Genomic DNA, 20,036 nt, shown 5'->3' on the forward strand with positions numbered 1-20,036 from the left:
AAAAATTTAAAAAACAAAAGAAAAAACCCCCCCCCCCCCCCCCCTATGAACTTCGAAACGATCAATATCCTTGAAGAACATAACTTCTGTTTATCTAGCTATGGCGTCATTTTATTGTAAAAATGATTACTAAGTAATTTAATAATAATTTATTCTCTAATATCAAATTCACACCTTTATGACATTGCCAAAATCGACGTGCAAACATACTCTCCAATTCATTTATTATTTGATCAGCTGTCATTATTGTATTGTACTCCGATTGTGAATTTTCTACGTGTCTTATTATTATTATTATTATTATTATTATTATTATTATTATTATTATTATTATTATTAGTATATTTGTTTAATTAACATAATTTTTTCTTCGACGTGAAATAGTTCAATGAATTTTCTGTACTATCATAATTCTTGTTAATGCGTGCTTTTTTCTTTTCAAATGGACTAATTTCATGTAATTTATTTATTACTTAACTATTGCTATGGCTGTGATTTTTATATAAGTCTTATTAATGTAATTCTAATTTTCAATTTCTTGCATCACTTTTTTTTTTTTTTTTTTTTTTTTTTCATAATTCTATCATTTTCTATTCTAACATTTTCCAAAATTTAAGATTATTTACTGCAACTGCAGTAGTCACTTCCTAATCCATAGTCTTGAAAGAAGAGTTATGGAAGCTACTTTTGACAGATAATATGATAATATTCGCATTAGTTGATATAATAATAATAATAATATCGTTGAAATGTAAATCTACTTTAATTTTGACTATTCCAATATAACTTTTGTTTTACCATTATTAATATATGCTAGGACGATTTATACAAATGTTCAACTATAAATTCAATATTAAATGAATTACGTGCTGATCTTCGTTATAATTCGTTGAAATTAGTAGCTTCATGATGTAAAGATAAAAAAAAAAAAAAAGAAAGAAAGAGAGAAAAATTTAAACAAATAACTTTTACATTAAAAATAATTAAAATACATGTTGTAAGAAATGAAAATAAAAATTAAATTAATAAATAAAAACTACTATTTAGATAATTTTTAAATGCTACTAAAAAATATTTAAATTATTTTTATATGAAATTCAGTGTATATATTCAGGGCAAATAGAATTCTTACAATTTCAATGATCTCCGATGATGTAGTCAAACATATATAAATATCATCGTTTCAACCAAGTTTTCCTCTAATCCTTCATTAGAAAACATTTAAGTCACATTCAATGCATATGAAAATTTTGTATTTCTCAATTCAACTCAATTCAACAATGAAAAAATGAAAGAATGAAGAAAATACGTTTTTTTTTTTTTTTCCCCCATCACTTTGACATTAGAGATTACAGTTAATTTTGTTAGAAGCTTTTGTGGAAAAAGCTTATTGTATAGTACAGTAAAAAGCTTATAGTATAGCCGTGGAGGCTATACTTTGCTCGCCAATTTATTTCTCCCGATTTTAGGGGTTTCACGAAGCCCTTCAAATTAGTTCTAATCTAATCTGATGTGAATGTGTTATTGGTGAAAAGAAAATATTTACCGCGTGTTCTTTTTATATCCTATGAAATCGTTACCTACAATGCCAAAAGATAAGTAAAAGACGTGCATCTAAATTTGTAATTAAAAAAGCTAAATTATCCAATCTAATTTAATGATCCATTTAATATTATAAAATATTAATATTATATATTAATATTTTATAATATTTAATATAGCTTGAAAATTCTTCTATAAAAGCAGTCTATGAATATCGGATACCAGTTTTCAATTCCTATTGCATTACGTTAGAAAATAATATCGATAATATCAGAGTTCTTAAATTTTCGCCGGCACGTCACAATGCACGGCAGCTCCACTTGGTCACGTGCTTTTATCATTCTTCTAGTGCCTTATGCTTATGCTTCGGTAATCGCGCGTTTGCGGTTGTGCCGTCGGTTATTGTCGGTGTGTGTACGTATTGGTAATGCGTATACGGATTGAGTCGCGAGCGTTAAGGTTACGTCAGTAGTTTGATAATTGATTACGAAGGCGCATGAGGTATGATAGCGAGCGTACGAAATGCTGCGCAGTTTTAATTATTTTAATGTGTAAGAAATATGTAAAGCTTAATCATGATTTTATTCTATTTAACAAGTACTTATCGCAGAATTAACTCAACGACATCGAAATATTTCCATTTATGCTTGATTGTGCAAGCTATTGTTTTCGTCGCAAGCAATGGAGAAACTAACCTCGACGAGGCAACCAACAATTTTCACAGTGAAATTAAGAATGAAAGTAAAGATAAAGGAAAAGATTCTAATACGATAAATTTTCGTAATGAATTTGGTGGGGAGGAGGCTAGACAATCGTCAAATTTATCGAAAATCATGGATTCAGCTGGAGGGCGTTCTCTCGTCGATAAAATGTCCAAAGGGTCTGGAAATACATATTCTACTACTAGACCATTCGGTACATCGACGCAAATTTTTATTAAAGACGGCAACTCATCCAATTTGCCTGTAATTATACAGAGCAGCGATATAATAAATGTAACAAATAGTAGCACAACGTCTGTAGCACCAGCTCTTGCCGCCGAGCCTGTATTACCCGACAAGGGCTCTGCAGAAGATGAGCACAATAGTTCGATGTCGATATTCTTTGTCCTCTGTGTATTAGCGTTGGGAATTCTACTGATACATTTAATGTTACAAACTAATTTTCAGTATTTGCCCGAATCGGTAGTTATAGTTTTCCTAGGTGGGGCTATAGGAATGTTTATTAATCTAATGTCCCATCAAAATATTGCTAATTGGAAGAAGGAGGAAACTTTTTCACCGACAGCCTTTTTCTTAGTTCTATTACCACCGATAATCTTTGAGTCTGGATACAATTTGCATAAGGGCAATTTTTTTCAAAATATCGGAAGCATAATGGTATTTGCCATATTCGGTACAGCTATCTCTGCCTTTGTTATTGGGGCGGGTATTTATCTTTTAGGATTAGCGCAAGTAGCTTACAAATTAAGTTTTGTTGAAAGTTTTGCCTTTGGTTCTTTAATATCGGCCGTAGATCCTGTAGCTACCGTGGCTATTTTTCACGCACTCGATGTTGATCCAGTTTTGAATATGTTAGTGTTTGGAGAATCAATATTGAACGATGCCATATCTATAGTCCTAACCAATTCTGTATTACAATCGAACAATGCTGGAACAGCGAGCGAAGCTATTATCTTGTGTATAAATAAATTTTGTTTAATGTTCTTTGCCTCAGCTGGAATTGGAGTTGTTTTTGCAATAATTAGCGCCTTACTTTTGAAGCACTTCGATCTTCGTAAAAATCCATCTTTAGAATTTGCTCTTATGCTGGTTTTCACTTATGCACCCTACGTTTTAGCCGAAGGAATACAATTATCGGGTGAGCAATAATATATATATATATATATATATACGTAACGATCGTTATTTATTATTATTATTTTTATTTGAAATAAAAAGCATTGTATAAATATTACAGTAAATATTATTATAAATAAATGTCATGGGTAATGGGTAAATAATATTTTTGTTATTTAATTGTAAATTTATTTATGAATTGAAATATGTTTTCAGGAATTATGGCGATTCTTTTCAACGGAATTGTTATGTCTCATTATACGCATTTTAACCTTTCGACCGTCACACAAATAACAATGCAGCAGACAATGAGAACTCTGGCTTTTATCGCTGAAACATGTGTCTTTGCCTATCTGGGATTAGCATTATTCAGTTTTCGACACAGAGTATGATTACATATGTCTTATTTATTAATCGTTATTATAGTATTGATTACATATTCACAATGCTATTCACAAATATTAACCCAGTCGATTATAAATGAACATTCCAGGTTGAACCAGCATTAATCATTTGGTCCATAATATTGTGCCTTGTGGGAAGAGCAGCAAATATATTTCCTCTTGCGTTACTCGTCAATCGATTTCGTGAACATCAAATTACTAAAAAAATGATGTTCATAATGTGGTTTAGTGGATTACGTGGCGCTATTTCTTATGCCTTATCACTGCATTTGGATTTTAGCGATGAAACGCGTCATGTGATTATTACGACAACCTTGATTATAGTTCTCTTCACGACATTGGTTTTTGGAGGATCGACTATGCCATTATTAAAGTTTATGCGAGCTGAAAAAAAGCCAAGAAGCAGTAGACATAAAAGACGAGAGAAAGAAATTTCACTTAGCAAAACGAGAGAATGGGTTAGCGTATTAAATAAATATTATTTTATTCATTCTAACAGTTGTAAAACTTCAAGCCCTTAGTACGCTTGAGCTAGATTTATCCATTCAAAATTATTTTATCTTATAAAATAATGTATTATATTAATGTCAATAGTATGAAAAAATGTCGAATAATAATTTGCCTAAGGAATAATGATTAAATTTCTTTGTAAATTGTTATTTGTATTGAAAATTATTGTTTTCAATGCCTAAAGTAACGAATAATTCTAATTCTCAATTTAAGAATCTTTTTAAAAATGAGTTTAAAATTCATTTGTCAATTCACATTTACAATAAAATAATATATTTATTTATTTTCAGGGTCAGGCAATCGATTCGGAACATCTATCTGAATTAACGGAGGAGGAAATGGAAGTTTCGTTTTTTCAATCGCGTATTCGTGGTTTTGCTCGTTGGGATCTGAAATTTTTCATTCCTTTTTTTACACGTCGCTTTACGCAACAGGAACTGAAAGATTGCAAATCTCAAATGACAGATTTGACAAATCAATGGTATCAGGCTGTCCGTATCAGTCCATTAGAATCGGATGACGATGCTGCAACTGTATCTTCGCAAATTCAAAACAATGATAATCCATTCTCCGATAATATAATGGAGACTCGTGATAAAAAATCTAAAGAACGTACTAGTCATGGTTCTATATTAAGTATCTAATACTCGATCACATTCTTTTCTACGTGTGAGAAGAATTTGACATGGGTTATTAGGTGCCCGTCCATTAGTCGTAAGGACTCTCTGCTGTTGTAACTTTTAGGAGTTGGATAGGTCCGTGGTTCTTGGCGATGATATTATCCGGATTCTGAAGAGCATGCCTCCCGGAATGGGCGGACTCGTCAGAAAATCGCGCACACGGTGCGAATGACACGGCCGAGTCATCGGGAAACATAATGCATCGTCGAAGATTCGAAGATGGAAGAAGTTTGCCGGCCTTGGACACGATTGCATCACGATGTCAAGAGTCCGGTTATGAAGGGGGATGAAGATGAAGATATTAGGGGTTTTCCACGTGCGTAAATCTACCGAGCTTTTCCATATAGCATGCAAATGCATGGATGGCACTTTCGACAGAATAACGTGTCCGAGGCCCAATAGTATTTCTTAGAAAAGAGGCAGAATCCGAATGAATATATATATCGGGGAGAAGGTCTCTTCGACTGTTGCAAGAAAGATGCGAAACATGGCACGAGATGATGATGACGATGGTAAGGCGTGTTAAGGAATATCGCCACTTTCCAACACACACACACACGCACGCACGCACGCACAGGTGGTAGAAATAATTGTAGAAATAATCAAATCAATACCGCTGATGGATGATTTTAATGGAATAGATTATTGGCGTTCATGTTGCGCATATATTTGGAGTTGATATGTATCAATGCTAATTAATGTCCAATATTAACGATTAGCAGAATGGCAGCAAAGCCTCGTGACTAATAATAATAGCAACTATTTATAGGAGTGCCAAATGAAATGTATTGTATATATAATACAGCTTTATGATAAAAAGTAAAAGAAAATTACGCACATACTATTGCGTAGAAAAATTTTTAAACAAAAATGTGCCTAATTTTGTATAATTATATTACTTCTTACTGTCCGTTCTGATAAATTTTGATGACTTTGCGCTTAACATTCAGTATACTTAGTATTTTGTTGAAATATTTTATTAAAATTCGTTATGATTATTATTATTTATAAGTTTGAAAAAAATGTAAATTTTTCATTGATTAAATCGATAATGTTGCTTTGTTGTATAGAAATGTTGAGATTGTGATAAAATCTAAATATAATATATTTATTCTCGGAAAGCGATTTTACTGTTGCATGTTTTTCCGAGCCATGAAAAACATGCAAATTTGTATGTACAATGTTCATCGTACGCCCCCCCCCACCCCCCCCCCCACTCCCCTCCCCCACTCCATCTCTTACGCAAAAAAAAAATACATATACATATACATATCTATATATGTATATATCTATATATATATATATATATATATATGGAATTATGTTAGAAAATAACTAGATTAAAATTTTGCTTAAAATTTATTATTATTTAAATTTTTTTAATTATAATTTTGTTTGGATCGATATGAAATACGCTTCATTCATTGTATTTGTACAATAAATATGCTTTTAAATTAATACGACTACTGCTATTGTATTTTTTGTTTTTTGTTTTTTGTTTTTGTTTTTTTTTTATTTTTATGTTAAGCAATAAGAACTTGGAGGTCATTATTATTCAGAAACGTTTGGGCTCGTTAGGATAAAAGGGTATAAAAAAAATTCTAAGGAGAAGAAAACCCGTTCTGTGAGAATTCGAGGTTTGCACCATTGTATGTGTGCGTGTCTGTATGTGTAATTAACGAGCGATGTAGCGACTGAAGAGCTAAATAATGTGCGTAAAGTTCGAAGTCTCCCGCTTCTTGTACAGCATTTTCATAGTTGTGCTATAGAAATATCTATAAATTTCGGTAAAAACGTGTCGCGTCACCTGACTATTGGTTAACTCTAACGTTGTGTTGTGCATGTATATACTTCGCTTCAACGCGTGAGTGGCATGTGAACAGTTTCGCAGAATTTTTATAAACCGTTAAACGTTATTTAAAATTTAGCAACATGTCGGTGATTATAAAGTCATTTAAAAAAACACCAATTTTTGTTGTTGAGCCCCATAATCAGGTAAGTTATTTGATTTTCAGCCGATCTTTCATCATTTCTTAATACTTTTCAATCGACTACTCCAGAGTATTCAATTACTTATCATTGCTGCTTTTCCTGCATTTTACTTAGTGTAAATGAGGGCACCGGCAACATTATAAAACCTAACCTCAAAATTCTACAATAACATTTGCGTAAAAGCTTCGAAGCCGTGCAAATAAAACAAAAACATTGTTTGTATTTTGTTTATTTTTCAATCGTCCGTAACGTTGAATTAAATTGGCATTTTTTTTAATTTTCCAATTGTTTTTTTTTTTTTTTTTTTTTTTTTTTTTTTTTTTTTTTTTAATACAATGGAAAATAACAATTGTAGAAATATTATTGAAATAATGTAATGTACATTGATTTTTTTTTTTTTTTTTTTTTTTTTTTTTTTTTTTGTTATACGTATTATAATAATAATTATTATTATATCATAGATTTAAGTACACTAGAGCAAATAATTTTTACACGCAACCAGACATCATTGTGCAGAATTTATTCATTTATTAGGCCCATGTAGATTTTATTTTTAAAGTTTGTTACATGAATTAAAATATCTAATAATTCATTTATTTATGCGAATGTAGTATTCAAAGTTTTTTTAACGACCAGTCAAATATTTTCTTATTTTTTAACTCATTATAACAAAATTTTCAGGCTTGCGAAATAAGTGCTACATTATTATTATTATTATTTATTTATTTATTTATTTATTTATTTATTTATTTTTATTACGAATGATTTCGTAAATAAGTTTTCGGAAAAAAAAATGTCAATATTTTTTAACTATAAATTAAAGTAGATTGCTTATTGTTTATTATAATATTCAATACATATATGGAATATTGTATATTTAATTTAATCCAAAGTTATATTATTTGATAAAATTTTAAAAATTAAATTTTTACGTGAAATACTCGTACACACGAGCGTTTATTATTTAGAATTTATTAAGAAAAAAAAAACGTATATACATGTGCACGATTGGTATTGTGCATTGAACACTATATCTTCCAGAAGCGAGGAAAATGTTGAAGCACTTTGTGTTTATTGAAAAAATAAATTACCTTTTGTTACGCTCGTTTCGGTCAATTATGTTTTTCCTTATACACTGGATCTAAGATTTCTTGTAGAGATGTGTACAAATAGCATTTATTTTTTCATAAAAGAAATATCATATAAATAATTATCAGATCTTATTTTGTATGTTTCGTACAATAGATTTCGCGGTAAACATTACTTTTATTTTATTTATTTATTTATTATTATTATTGTTTGATTTATTTATTTATTTTTTCTTTTGCTCGGAGGAGCGTAAGAATAGTGGATTATTATCTAAATAAAGTACTCTATATTCTTTTCTGTGCTGCTTTCTTAATTGGCCTCAGTTGGTAAGCTTTAAATTTCCGTATTTGCTTTCGTACTTATTTAAAAGTATACTTTATTATGGCTTAAACTACTGTATTTATCACTCGAATACCGTTCGAAAGAGGAATGTGCCTCTTGATTTCAATTTTCTTTAGTGGTAATTTTATTTTCTCATTCAGGGCATCCTGCCAAACATCAGACGATTAAGAAACGTTGAGGCAGTCTCTCTATCCTTTGTACTATAGCGGTGATATCATCTGCATACTCCGTTACGATTGTATCTTTACGCATTCCCATACACAGGATATCGTATTTATAGGAAATATACGAGGAACACATACAAAGCTGCATGTTTAACATTGGCTACACAACATATTTTCAAATGCCTTTAGATTAAAAACAGAAGGTTTCTCTATCAATGGTTGTTAAAAATTCAAATGTTAAACAAGAAAATTAATAAACATTTATTTACATTTACTAGCTGATGTTACCAACTGCGGCAACATAAACCAAATCGTTTAATTTTATCACTTATACCCCAATATTTTTTTTTACACTTAGATTTAATTATTTATCAAATGTATCAAATATAAATATTAATTTTTAAATAAATATTTATAACAAAGAGAAATTATTTTCATAATCTTATTTTCATTATTTCTACATGTCTACATGATTGTTTTTGAACAAAATTTGCCGAAAATTTTTATTATATCGAGACATGAAAATACACGTTGCTTATCGATTATCGATTCGTATAAAACATATTTTATAAATATTCGATGCAAACATTTGAAATACAATGGTTGCAAAAATCTTAAATTTGTCAATTTATAACAAGGATATTTAATTGAAAAATAATAAATATATTGTACATTTAGGTTTAATCTCATACTCATTAGCCTTAAATTCTTAATTTATATTTGATCGAATTCTTATTTTATAATAAAATTTCTGTTTTCAATTATTGTCTTAAAGTGGCTGACTAAATTCTCTTGGTATTTGGCAAATTAATAAAATGCCGCTTATTAATTTTGTTTGCGTTTATTTGTTTTATATATTGTGCATTAGATAAATAGAAACAGAAATTCTCAAAGGTATCGATAAATATGCCAACGATTTAATCTTGAAATCGATACTGCAAATAATTTAATGTATAATGTAATAGACAATTAACACAAATTAAAATGTAAACGAATATACCTCATACATTGAAGTTTTTCATTTATTTATTTTAGCGATAATCGGATGTTACAATTTTGCTACAATTTTAATTAAAAAATCATAATTTTCTTTCAAATTAATTGCAATTTACATATATATAGATTTTTATGATACCCAATAAAAAATAATAATAATTTTTTTTAATAAAATCCCAAAAATATAATGGATTTTACAAAATGTAAAATCGTAATTTTCAAAATAATTTTTTTTGTTTAATTTTGTATATAAATAAATGTTAACATAACTTATAAAAGTTTCTCTACGTTTTTTTTTCTTTTTATTTATATTTTATTAGATTGTATAATTTTTGTAATACCCTATAATGTACATAAATATATTAAGAAAGGAAAATAAACATCTTGCATGTTTAAATATTTCCCATAGATAATTGTTATAAAACAAAAGCTCATTGTCATAGTTTTGTAAATTTATTATAAGTAATTATCATTGAATGAAGTCACTTGATTATTGAAAATTTTATATTTTGAAGTAACAATTTCTTTTTTTTAACGTTTATATGTAACCATAAATAATAATTAATAAAGAATGCATCACACTAATTTACCATAACGTCTCGATTTCACGATTGCAATGAAATTTTACTGTCTACACTAATTACTACAATATTATAAAGTTTATGGATGATAAAAAGCTTTCTGTTAATTACTTAAAAGAGAAAAAAGTAGTGAAAAAAAAGTGAATAGGTGTTACTCATATTAAAAAGCTTAAGATTCAGAGAGAAGTTTTTGTGCTCATTAATTAAATGAGAGAAATCGTTGCTATAAGTAGATCGAAATAAGGCTGATGATTGTGTGTTTTGCAACGTACTATGCAATTCGTTACCATCTTTCATTACTTGTAAGAACTGGTGAAACCTGTAAATTGTGGAAGAAGGAAAAGAAATTTTGCTAATTTTGATGTTTGTTGTTGTTGCGTATTTAGCAAATTTTCAACACACATTTGCCGAAGCACTAAAACGGTATGTATTTTCGGCATAAATTTGTATTTTATATTTTTTAAAATCAAAAAATTGTTTTATTGATATTACGCGATAAGCTAATTTTAGGATGAAAAATTATTTATAAAATCGTATACTTTAATCATAATTTTAATCTTTAATCTTTATTTAATTTCCCTTAAAATTATTTAATTATTTTTATGATATTCATTTGAAATATTTATAAAACAATATCGTTCCTTTAGCATAATTAATAAATTTTTTATTTTGATATCAATCCAGTAGTTCTCTCTCATTATATAAACATTTCACGAGCTTTTTATTACTATATATATCAATAATATTACATTCTATTTTCAATAATTTTTGCATTATTATAATGCCAATAATATTCTGATTTTATAAAAATAAACATAAAATAAGTAATATATAAGTAAATAAATAAATAATAAATTTTATAGCGCGGTAAGCACAGTGATTTCTCTCTACGTTTTTATTTTACTTCTTTAGATGCTTCTAAATCTATCATTAAGAAGTTTCTAAATAAGCGGTTTCTTGGTCGAATAAACAAAATATATATGAAAAAAAAAAAAAAAAAAAAAAAAAAAAAAAACTCTTTGATGAAATTATATTCTTACGAATGTGACAATGTTAGTGTATTTCTTTCCTGGCGTATAAATTTGCATTATAGACAATGCTTTATTGCAATAGTTAAAATCCTTACAATAGTAAGAGTATAATATACGGCAGTTCTTGCTTCTTTTTTTTTTTTTTTTTTAACGAAGGCACTTTCTATTACAATACAAAAGTACAGCATATTTAACAGAGGTAAAGTAATGGTACTTGTGTTGCAAAGTTGTAAAGTATTTTTGACATAGGCTTGGATTTTGTAGTTTCTAATTATTATAAATCGTTAAACTTTTACAATATCTTACAACTTGAGCAATACTTGGTGCAATAATTTTCATCTTAGAATTTCAAATTTCGATATTAAAAAAATATTCTATTATCTTTTTGGAATAAATATGATGGCGTAAAGTTATAAATATTGGAATAAGTAGTAGCCATTCATGCAGTTTAAGTAAATTGTAATTAAATTTATGGATATTTTAAAATAATTTTAAATAGTTGATACCGAGGTTAAAATTCGTAAGTAAGAAAAAAAATTATTTCAAAAATTTGAATATGAAAAATTTTACATAATCAAAAAATTTATATTTCATATAATGAAGAAGAAAAAAAAAGTAAGAAAAAATGGTAATATATAATAGATAAACAAAAAATGACGAATGAAAATGACGCGTTAATTCTTGAAACCAATATTAGAAATTAGAAATATCTTGAAATTTATATTACAATGACAATTCATCTTTGGACCACCAAAAATAAAAAAAAAACCATTTCAGCAAGATGTACAAAAAATAACAAAATTAATTAAAAAAGTATTAAAAATATTTTTATCGTCTGCTAGAATATTTTGTTATGTCAATTAATAAAAACATTTTATATATTTTATTGCAAGGACATTAAAGCCGTAGTAATTAATAGATATTGGTTTAGGATTTATAATTACTACGTGTCTGCATAACAGAAGAGAATTACTAAAAATTAAATGTGAGCTAATGAAAATCATATGCAACACTGTAATAGTAAGTAAAATCATTAAAAACAATTGTATTTATGTTATACATTTGAAGTATAAAGTTTATCGTAAAAATAAATTTGAGAAAAACAAAGTAATACTCTTGATTGAGCATTTAAGGATACGACTTACATTAGAAAATATAGATTTTTCAAATAAAAATATTTTAATTAAACATATACATATATAAGCATTTCAATTACGATATATATATATATTTTTTTTTTTTTTTTTTTTTTTTTTTTTAAGATTTTACCTTTTATCTATCGATGTATTGGATCGAAACATCTGCCATTTGAAGGGAATGTTTTTATTCATTTGGATTCACATCCAGACATGTTGGTACCTAAGGATATGGATGCAGATTTAGTTTGGAACAAGGAGGAATTGTTTGAGTAAGTTTTTAGTTTATTTCTTCCTTTTCACAAATTAAATTATTGGTTTAATTTATATACATACATGCATAATTTACGATAGCTTTCTGAATTACAAATGCAAATGTCATTGTTTTAATCTGTAGAAATATCAGCATTGAAAATTGGATGTTACCAGCTGTATATGCTGGTCATTTTAGTACTCTGATTTGGGTGAAACCTCCATGGGCGAATCAAATGACTGATGGAATTCAACATTTTCTAATTGGTAAACACAAGGAAACTCAAAAAATAAGGTAGGCTTATTCGTAAAAATATTTTCAACTTTTTTAAAAAACAGTTGAGTGTCTTGATGATAATTGTAAATATATCCGTTGGGTGCAGATTATAATATTATATCTTACTTATTTTTTTATTCTATATATTAGATAAAGATATGATCGGCAGAATTATTTTTCAGCTTTGCTACCTACAAAACATCGTATTAGATAAAGCAAAAAGTAATGGAAACATCAATTTTTTTTTTTTTTATTCAAATCTTTTAATAATATACCGAAATAATAGTCAGGTTTCGTTTAATAGCATCAAAATGTATGTATCAGTATGGGAATTGATAATGAGATAAATAGGTAATGAAGGTTATCGTAAAAGAATCTCCAATACTCGTAACTATAGGTCGGGTTGCTTGTTGATACATAAATTACGATTATCAGAATTAGATTAATATTACATACAGCCTAAGGCATTGTTTATAATGTATAGATGAAATAGATAAGTGTGAATACGTGTAAATGTAACGTAAGAAAAATTTGTCTGCGTCCCATTTTGCACACAAGAATATAAAATCATTTAACTAAAGTTTTTAATACATATATCTATTATAAATACATGTTCATATTTGCACGTGTGTATAAATTATGTAAAAATGTCCTATACTTAATTTATAAATTGTAAAACCAAAATGTCATACAACTCAAAAAATATTAGCACTTAAAAAAGTGACTCGGAAGAAAGCCCAATCTATTTTATTTATAATTAAAGTATATTAAATATTGCTATAAAGATTTTTTTAATGCTGTTGTAAATCGGTATTATAAATATTTTTAAGATTGTCATTTAACTAAGTTGATTATGACTTGTACCAAGTCATGCGAAACTATATTTATCATATTGATTAAGTTTCGTATGTATTCATTATATTATTAAGGGTATGGTAATGTACAGCAGCTAATATATACAAATATAATTCAACATAATTTTTATGTACATAAACATCTCTCTCTCTCTCTCTCTCTCTCTCTCTCTCTCCGTCTTCCAGTCTATTTACCTAATTTTTTGTAGCGTTATTTTTTTGTTGTGATTTTTCAATTTTTGTTAATCCGTATAGCTTGTCGAATTATGCATTATAATATTTGATATCGCGCTATTCATTGTTAAAGCAACGCTATGTTTCACTGGTTAAGGTAAAAATTACGATGATATATCGATAAGATATTATAAAAGTTCCTCACTTTTACCACCTTTAATATTTCCTATTGTCTTTTAAAAAAAAAAAAAAAAAAACGTCAGCGTAAAAATAATATGATTTAATTAAGCGAAGAAGTGGCAGAAAAAATTCATAAATACAGAATTGCCGTGATTGTGATATCGATGAATATCGTTATGAAACGAAATAATAATATGAAAAAATCATATTGTTATGAGTAGTAACAGATGTATGCGTAACAGCCTGAGCCTTGCCGACTCGATTCAATTGGCGCGTTACAATTGATCCACCATGTAGCGCTCGCAACTAGCTCGTTTTATCGCGCAAAATGGCCTCGTGGATCTAAGAAAGGATAGCTGCTGTAATAGCATACCCGGCCAGCTCCTTATATCTATCTCTCGTTCTCCTTCTCGTCGATCAGGACAATTGGCATCGCATAGCTACGGCATGTATTCCCCGAGCTCGACGATTGCTCCCCCCGGTGAGCGATCAATTTTTTCCAAACGACCGTGCTCTCGACGAGTTTATTGGAGATCTACATGCAGGCATGCATACGCGCTTACGAGGTAGCGGATACCGAATGAGGCTGGGGAAACGGTGGCGGGAGATCGATAGAGCGCGGCCGAGATTGATGAGGAGAAAGGTAAAGTAGTTAGGAAACCACTCTCGGCGCTAAAGATGTTTTGAAAAAGGAACGGCCGCTGGTGGACTTGGGTAGGGGCGAGTGGCGTGGATGGGGGGGGGGGGAATTGGAATACCGGTTAATTTGTTCGCAAAGTTTATCCGGCATCGTGTCACCGCGTACGTGCCTTTTTTGCATACAGTGTGTCGTGCAGCGGCTCATGTATGGCAATCGTGTCGTACAGAGAGAGAGAGAGAGAGAGAGAGAGAGAGAGAGAGCACTTTGCCTCCACGTAGCTCTGCTCTAGCCAAAGTTACACAGAGCCTTTTTTCCCCTCTAGGTGCACGTACGTAGCTGCGCACCGTTGTTACCATTGCCGCCAAAGTGTCCGCTTTTGGATTCCTACTGTCGCTTCGTACTTTCGCGGATCTTAAGCCGTTGAAATGCTGGCTTCTCTCTCTAGCAAGACTTTCCTGTCCGAGAATGTTTGAATGTTTCACCGCGACATTTTTTATGGGTCGTCTTGTCGTTTCAAAGGTTTTCTAGTTCTATATGTCTATATACATTTGTGCACACACGTTTTTTTCTTCTTCTATTCTTCGCTATTATATTATAGTGAAACTAACCAGCGATACAATTCGTTGTACAAGCGTTTTTTTTTTTTTTTTTTTTTTTTTTTTTTTTTTTTTTTGCCGGCAATTTGCTCGTATGATTTATGGTAAAACATTTTTTCATAAAACTCGGTTAAACATAAAGCATACGATATTTGTTGCTTAGACATTGTCGTAGACGAGTATTATACAAAGATCCTCGTGCTTTAATGTTATCGGGTTAAATCTTATAATTAATACTTTGATAATTGGAAAATTTTAAATTTTTAATAAATACGCCTATAATTATCGTCCTATTGAGGATAATTTTATAATTATAATATGAAACATCATGAAAGCCACGCTCAGTTTAACGTAATTAAATATTAAAGCGGTATTTTTGTGCTAGAACACGTTGAATAATCAATTGAATTAACCTCGATCATTCATGCTAATGTATATTGTATCATGTAATGAATTTTAAAAATTTATTTTTCGAGCGGTTTAAATTTTTTCCTCTTTTCTTATTTATTATTTTAATAGTTAAATATTTTTTATTTTTTTATTTCTTACTTTTCGGGCATAACGATTAAAGAAAAATAGTTTTTAATCTTACAAAGAGAAATAACATCTTGTGATAATTGTAATAGCAATTAATTGTTCTAGATTACGTGATAAACATTTCGCTTTTATCATAACAGCTTTGCGATGTACAAACTGAAAAAGAAAATTGCCATCCATATTTTACTTAATTTTTCAAACTTTTAACAATTATTTATTTATATATTATTATATATATTATATATTATTTACATAACAATCAATAATATTCACAATTTAATAATAAGTAAAATAATATTATTATACATATTATATATTATTTATATAACAACTATTATAGATTGGTAAGTTTTCATAACATAAGATAATTTACTTCGCTATGTTTTGTAATTTATGTTTATAAGAAAATTCATCATTTGCTACATTGTAATAATTAAATTACAAAGGATGAATTATTATAGAAAATTTCATTGAATTTTAATCGTGTTATTATTTTCTTTGACATCGTCGTAATACCTAGATTTATTTTATTATTTAAAACATACGCAGTCATCAATATCATGAAGACTTTTATTAAATATATATATATATATATATAATATTTTAATTAACTTTAAGTAATACCGTATGTGTTGAAATAATTTGCAAGGATGTAGATATTAAGCACTTAAGTAATGAACATTCGAAAGAAATTAATCTGTGCATCAAGAATTTTTAACATATTTATGTGTGAAATTGAATACTAAATTGAAAACAAAATTAGTTAGAAACTGATAGCTTTAAGATATTCAAGATTTAAAAAAAAATCTCATAAATTTATCTTATAAAGAATATTCTCAATGCATTATATATATATATATATATGCATATACTTGTGCACGCACGCTCCCACGCACACATGCGTACAGACATCCATATATATATATATATATATATATATATATATATATAGACACATTTTAGATACTGGCAAATTAGTAAATAAATACCTATTCTATTATGTCTCCCAATATATATTTATAATACATTACGTAAGCGAATACTTTTGCCGTACTATGCGAAGATAATGAATCTTTATATAATAAAATTAGACTGGATTTTTACATTGATAATTAAAGAAATTTAAGAATGTTTTTGTATTTTATAAGCATTTATTTTATATTATTATTTCATTGTAGTCATAATCAGTAGCGATATTTTTTATTTTGTTCGACAAATGTTTTTATTATACACAAAATATTATATACTTCTTTAAATTTAATAATAAGTAAAATAATAATAATAAGTAAAACTAACGCAAGTTATATTAATAAAATATGGTGAGTTTTATATTATTATTATAGATTAACTTTTTTTTATTCAATAACAGCTTAATTTTTATATTAAAATTGAAATATGAAAATACTTGTTAAAATTAGTTGTTTCTAATATACGTTATGCATTCGAATTATTCACATTATTCATTATCAATAATTATCTATAATATCTCTATTAATGTATTTCTAAAAAATCAAGTTATTTCATCATTATTTGATAATTATTTGAGATTCCTTTTTAGTTGTTTTATTTTGGATATCTTTAAACTATAATAAAATTATTTTCGATTAAAGTTAGTTTCTTGATGATCTTATATCAAGCATTTCTAAATTATTATTTGGTCTGTAAATTTGTTGTAAGTACATTTAATTTTATTATAACCGACAAGTGTGAAATTAATCAAAAAACAAGATTATTCTTGAATATGTTTGATATTTAAAGCCAATTAAGAAAGACTGCAATTTTAATTATGTAATATATATATATATATATATATATATATATATATATGGGGATTGTGAAAAAATGTATAGTTTTTTAAAGAATCATATATTAATAATTTGATTCAACTTATTTTACAAAGAAAACAGATTATCCCTTGAAAAAATATTTATTAAACATGTAATTTAATTATTGTTATTAGTAAATAAGTTAAGTACTTTGAGTAAAGTGTATGTTGAAGTTGTTCAGTTAGTTAGGTGATTTATTATCTCTTAATGAAAGTCATTAAGGTAGTTTATTTCTTTTTGGTTTTCGAAATTGCTGATCTTAAATATGATATTAGATTTATAATTTGATGGTAGAAAGCAATTTAATGTACAATTAATTTTAAATGTTAGTGTTCGTTTTTTTATAATAAAGAATTTTTAAAGAAACATAGTCGAATAAGGGTAAAGTATAATTTTAACAATACATTTGATTTATATGAATATTAAAAATATTTTAAAAATAGTTTTAAATATATCATTTGATTTTGAGAAATGACGGTATAATTGAAAACGTACAGTCAATCGTCATTCTATATGGATATAAAAATACAATCGAATTAATAAAATAGACAAATAACTCAAGTATAAAAAGTACATTATCATGATTGAAGATATTTATAAGAAGTAATAATAAGAATAATTCTCATAACAAAATGCTTATTAAATAAATTTTAAAAGAGAAGCAATTAGAATTTGCACCCGTATTTCAGTGATACATATGTACACACATTCACACACACTCACGCACGAACGCATATGAATTTAATTAACTGTTTATATTTATTTACTCTATATTATAAATAAATTTAAACATATTTATTTAATTTTTAATTATTTATTAGAACATATTATTTTTTTCTTCCATTAAATATTTTATACACTTAATATTTATAAATTAATTATTATATTTAAAAAATATATAATATTCTTTTATCGTTTGTTAAGAACAAATTTTTTTTTTTTTATTACATTGAGATAAAATTATTAGTTTTGAATGAACATGCAAATTCTATTTATCAATTAAATTTGTGAATTTTATTAGCTAATATAAAATTTTTTATTTATTAAATCAATTTAAAGTTCTTTCCTGAGATTAAAAAAATTTAATTTTGGCAATTAGTATTATTGTAAATTTTGCAACTATTAAATGATGTACTTTACTATTTAGTATTTAAGACATTTAAGAAAATATTTAGTTAAAAATAAAAAATAATCTATTCCATAATCAATGGAAATATTAAGCGCTCTAATGTCAACTAAGCGACAATGTCAATTAATTTTACGTTTAACAAATTTTGTTTATAAACGTGTCATTTATAAATTGAATACCATATACTTAAAAGTTTTTGGCTAAAAAAGTTTCAGATTCAATATCTTACTGCTAATCTTTTCAGAATGTTGTTATCTCATTAATTATAAAATACGTGCACAAACGAGGTTGAGAATATTCGCTTTCACTTTATTGGTTGTTGTTGTTGTTGTTGTTGTTGTTGTTGTTGTTGTTTTTTTTTCCCTTAATTATTCGCCTTTTTAGTTCAATTATTGTAATTATTAGCAATATCTAAAGATGCTCGAGTAACACATGTCTGATAAGCATACACATTAAACATGTATATTAATTAAATTTAATTATTTAGCTTCGCATTGCATTTATGTTATTTTCTTTTCTTTGAAATTGCCTTGCCACGCATAATATTGCACTATGTATTTGAGACTAAAGAATTTTAGAATATTCAAATTAACAATCACCATGAGCATAAATAAAAATGAAAATACATGTAACTATATTTCAAGTGAAATTTTTCCTCATATGAACAGGTAGCCTGCTAATAAATATGCAAGTTAAAGCTTCTTCGTTCTTTCACTTTTACACGTACCGTCAGCGTCCCCTTACTACTATGACCCAACATTATGCGGATGGCTAGGGGGCTTACAACAAAAATAACAAAATGTTGAGGCATTTGCTTTGTGCATACAGAAAGCTATCGAGCACCTATTTGTCAAGTAGCAGAGTAAAGTATTTACATCGTCAAGATTGTCCCCAGGGTATTTAAACGTCTACCTTCTCTGCATGCCTTTTCATCCTCCCCATCTCGTCTTCTGCTTATTTTTAATTTCGGACGAAAAACAATTACCTTTTCCTAAATTAAAAATGCATTCTTGATTAATTGGTTTGTTTTGTAAAAAAAATCCTCTTATAAAAAATCGTGAAAAAAGTTCTGATACTTGTAATTCAATGTTTCAAAATTCAATTTATTAAAATTTCTTCATCGAATTACTTAATAGAATCTTTTTTCAATTATTTTGAATTATTTAATTTTTTAATTTACATGTCTAGGCAACAATAATATTCCATTTAAGAGAAAACAAAAGTCATCGTCATAATTACAAATGACTGTTTATAACAATTGGAAAG

The 20,036-nt window shown here is 27.6% G+C and overlaps 2 protein-coding genes across 2 annotated transcripts in view; both read left to right on the top strand.

The window, feature by feature from the left end:
- The first annotated feature begins 1,983 nt into the window (after positions 1-1,983).
- Positions 1,984-5,099, top strand: Nhe1 (Na[+]/H[+] hydrogen exchanger 1). The gene is made up of 4 exons (XM_011506115.1): positions 1,984-3,402; positions 3,597-3,766; positions 3,874-4,242; positions 4,585-5,099. The coding sequence occupies exons 1-4, from the start codon at positions 2,118-2,120 to the stop codon at positions 4,936-4,938; spliced, it is 2,178 nt and encodes a 725-aa protein (XP_011504417.1). The 5' UTR covers positions 1,984-2,117; the 3' UTR covers positions 4,939-5,099.
- A 1,838-nt stretch (positions 5,100-6,937) lies between these two features.
- The window catches only part of MESR6 (misexpression suppressor of ras 6), a 705,795-nt gene continuing 692,696 nt past the window's right edge, over positions 6,938-20,036 (top strand). Inside the window, exons 1-3 of the mRNA XM_011506116.1 lie at positions 6,938-6,969; positions 12,432-12,577; positions 12,703-12,852. Of these exons, the coding sequence (XP_011504418.1) occupies positions 12,519-12,577; positions 12,703-12,852 (209 nt within the window). The 5' untranslated portion in view covers positions 6,938-6,969; positions 12,432-12,518. The remainder of the gene's footprint in view (positions 6,970-12,431; positions 12,578-12,702; positions 12,853-20,036) is intronic.

This window comes from Ceratosolen solmsi, unplaced genomic scaffold (genome assembly GCF_000503995.2).
Source record: "Ceratosolen solmsi marchali unplaced genomic scaffold, CerSol_1.0 scaffold7, whole genome shotgun sequence".
Taxonomy (NCBI): domain Eukaryota; kingdom Metazoa; phylum Arthropoda; class Insecta; order Hymenoptera; family Agaonidae; genus Ceratosolen; species Ceratosolen solmsi.

What these genes read in the sequence shown, in the direction of transcription:
- Nhe1 (XM_011506115.1), top strand. Translation starts at nt 2,118, where the DNA reads ATGATTTTATTCTATTTAACAAGTACTTATCGCAGAATTAACTCAACG. An exon ending in CGAAGGAATACAATTATCGG is followed by an intron (nt 3,403 to 3,596) that starts GTGAGCAATAAT and finishes ATATGTTTTCAG; the next exon opens with GAATTATGGCGATTCTTTTC. An exon ending in TTAGCAAAACGAGAGAATGG is followed by an intron (nt 4,243 to 4,584) that starts GTTAGCGTATTA and finishes ATTTATTTTCAG; the next exon opens with GGTCAGGCAATCGATTCGGA.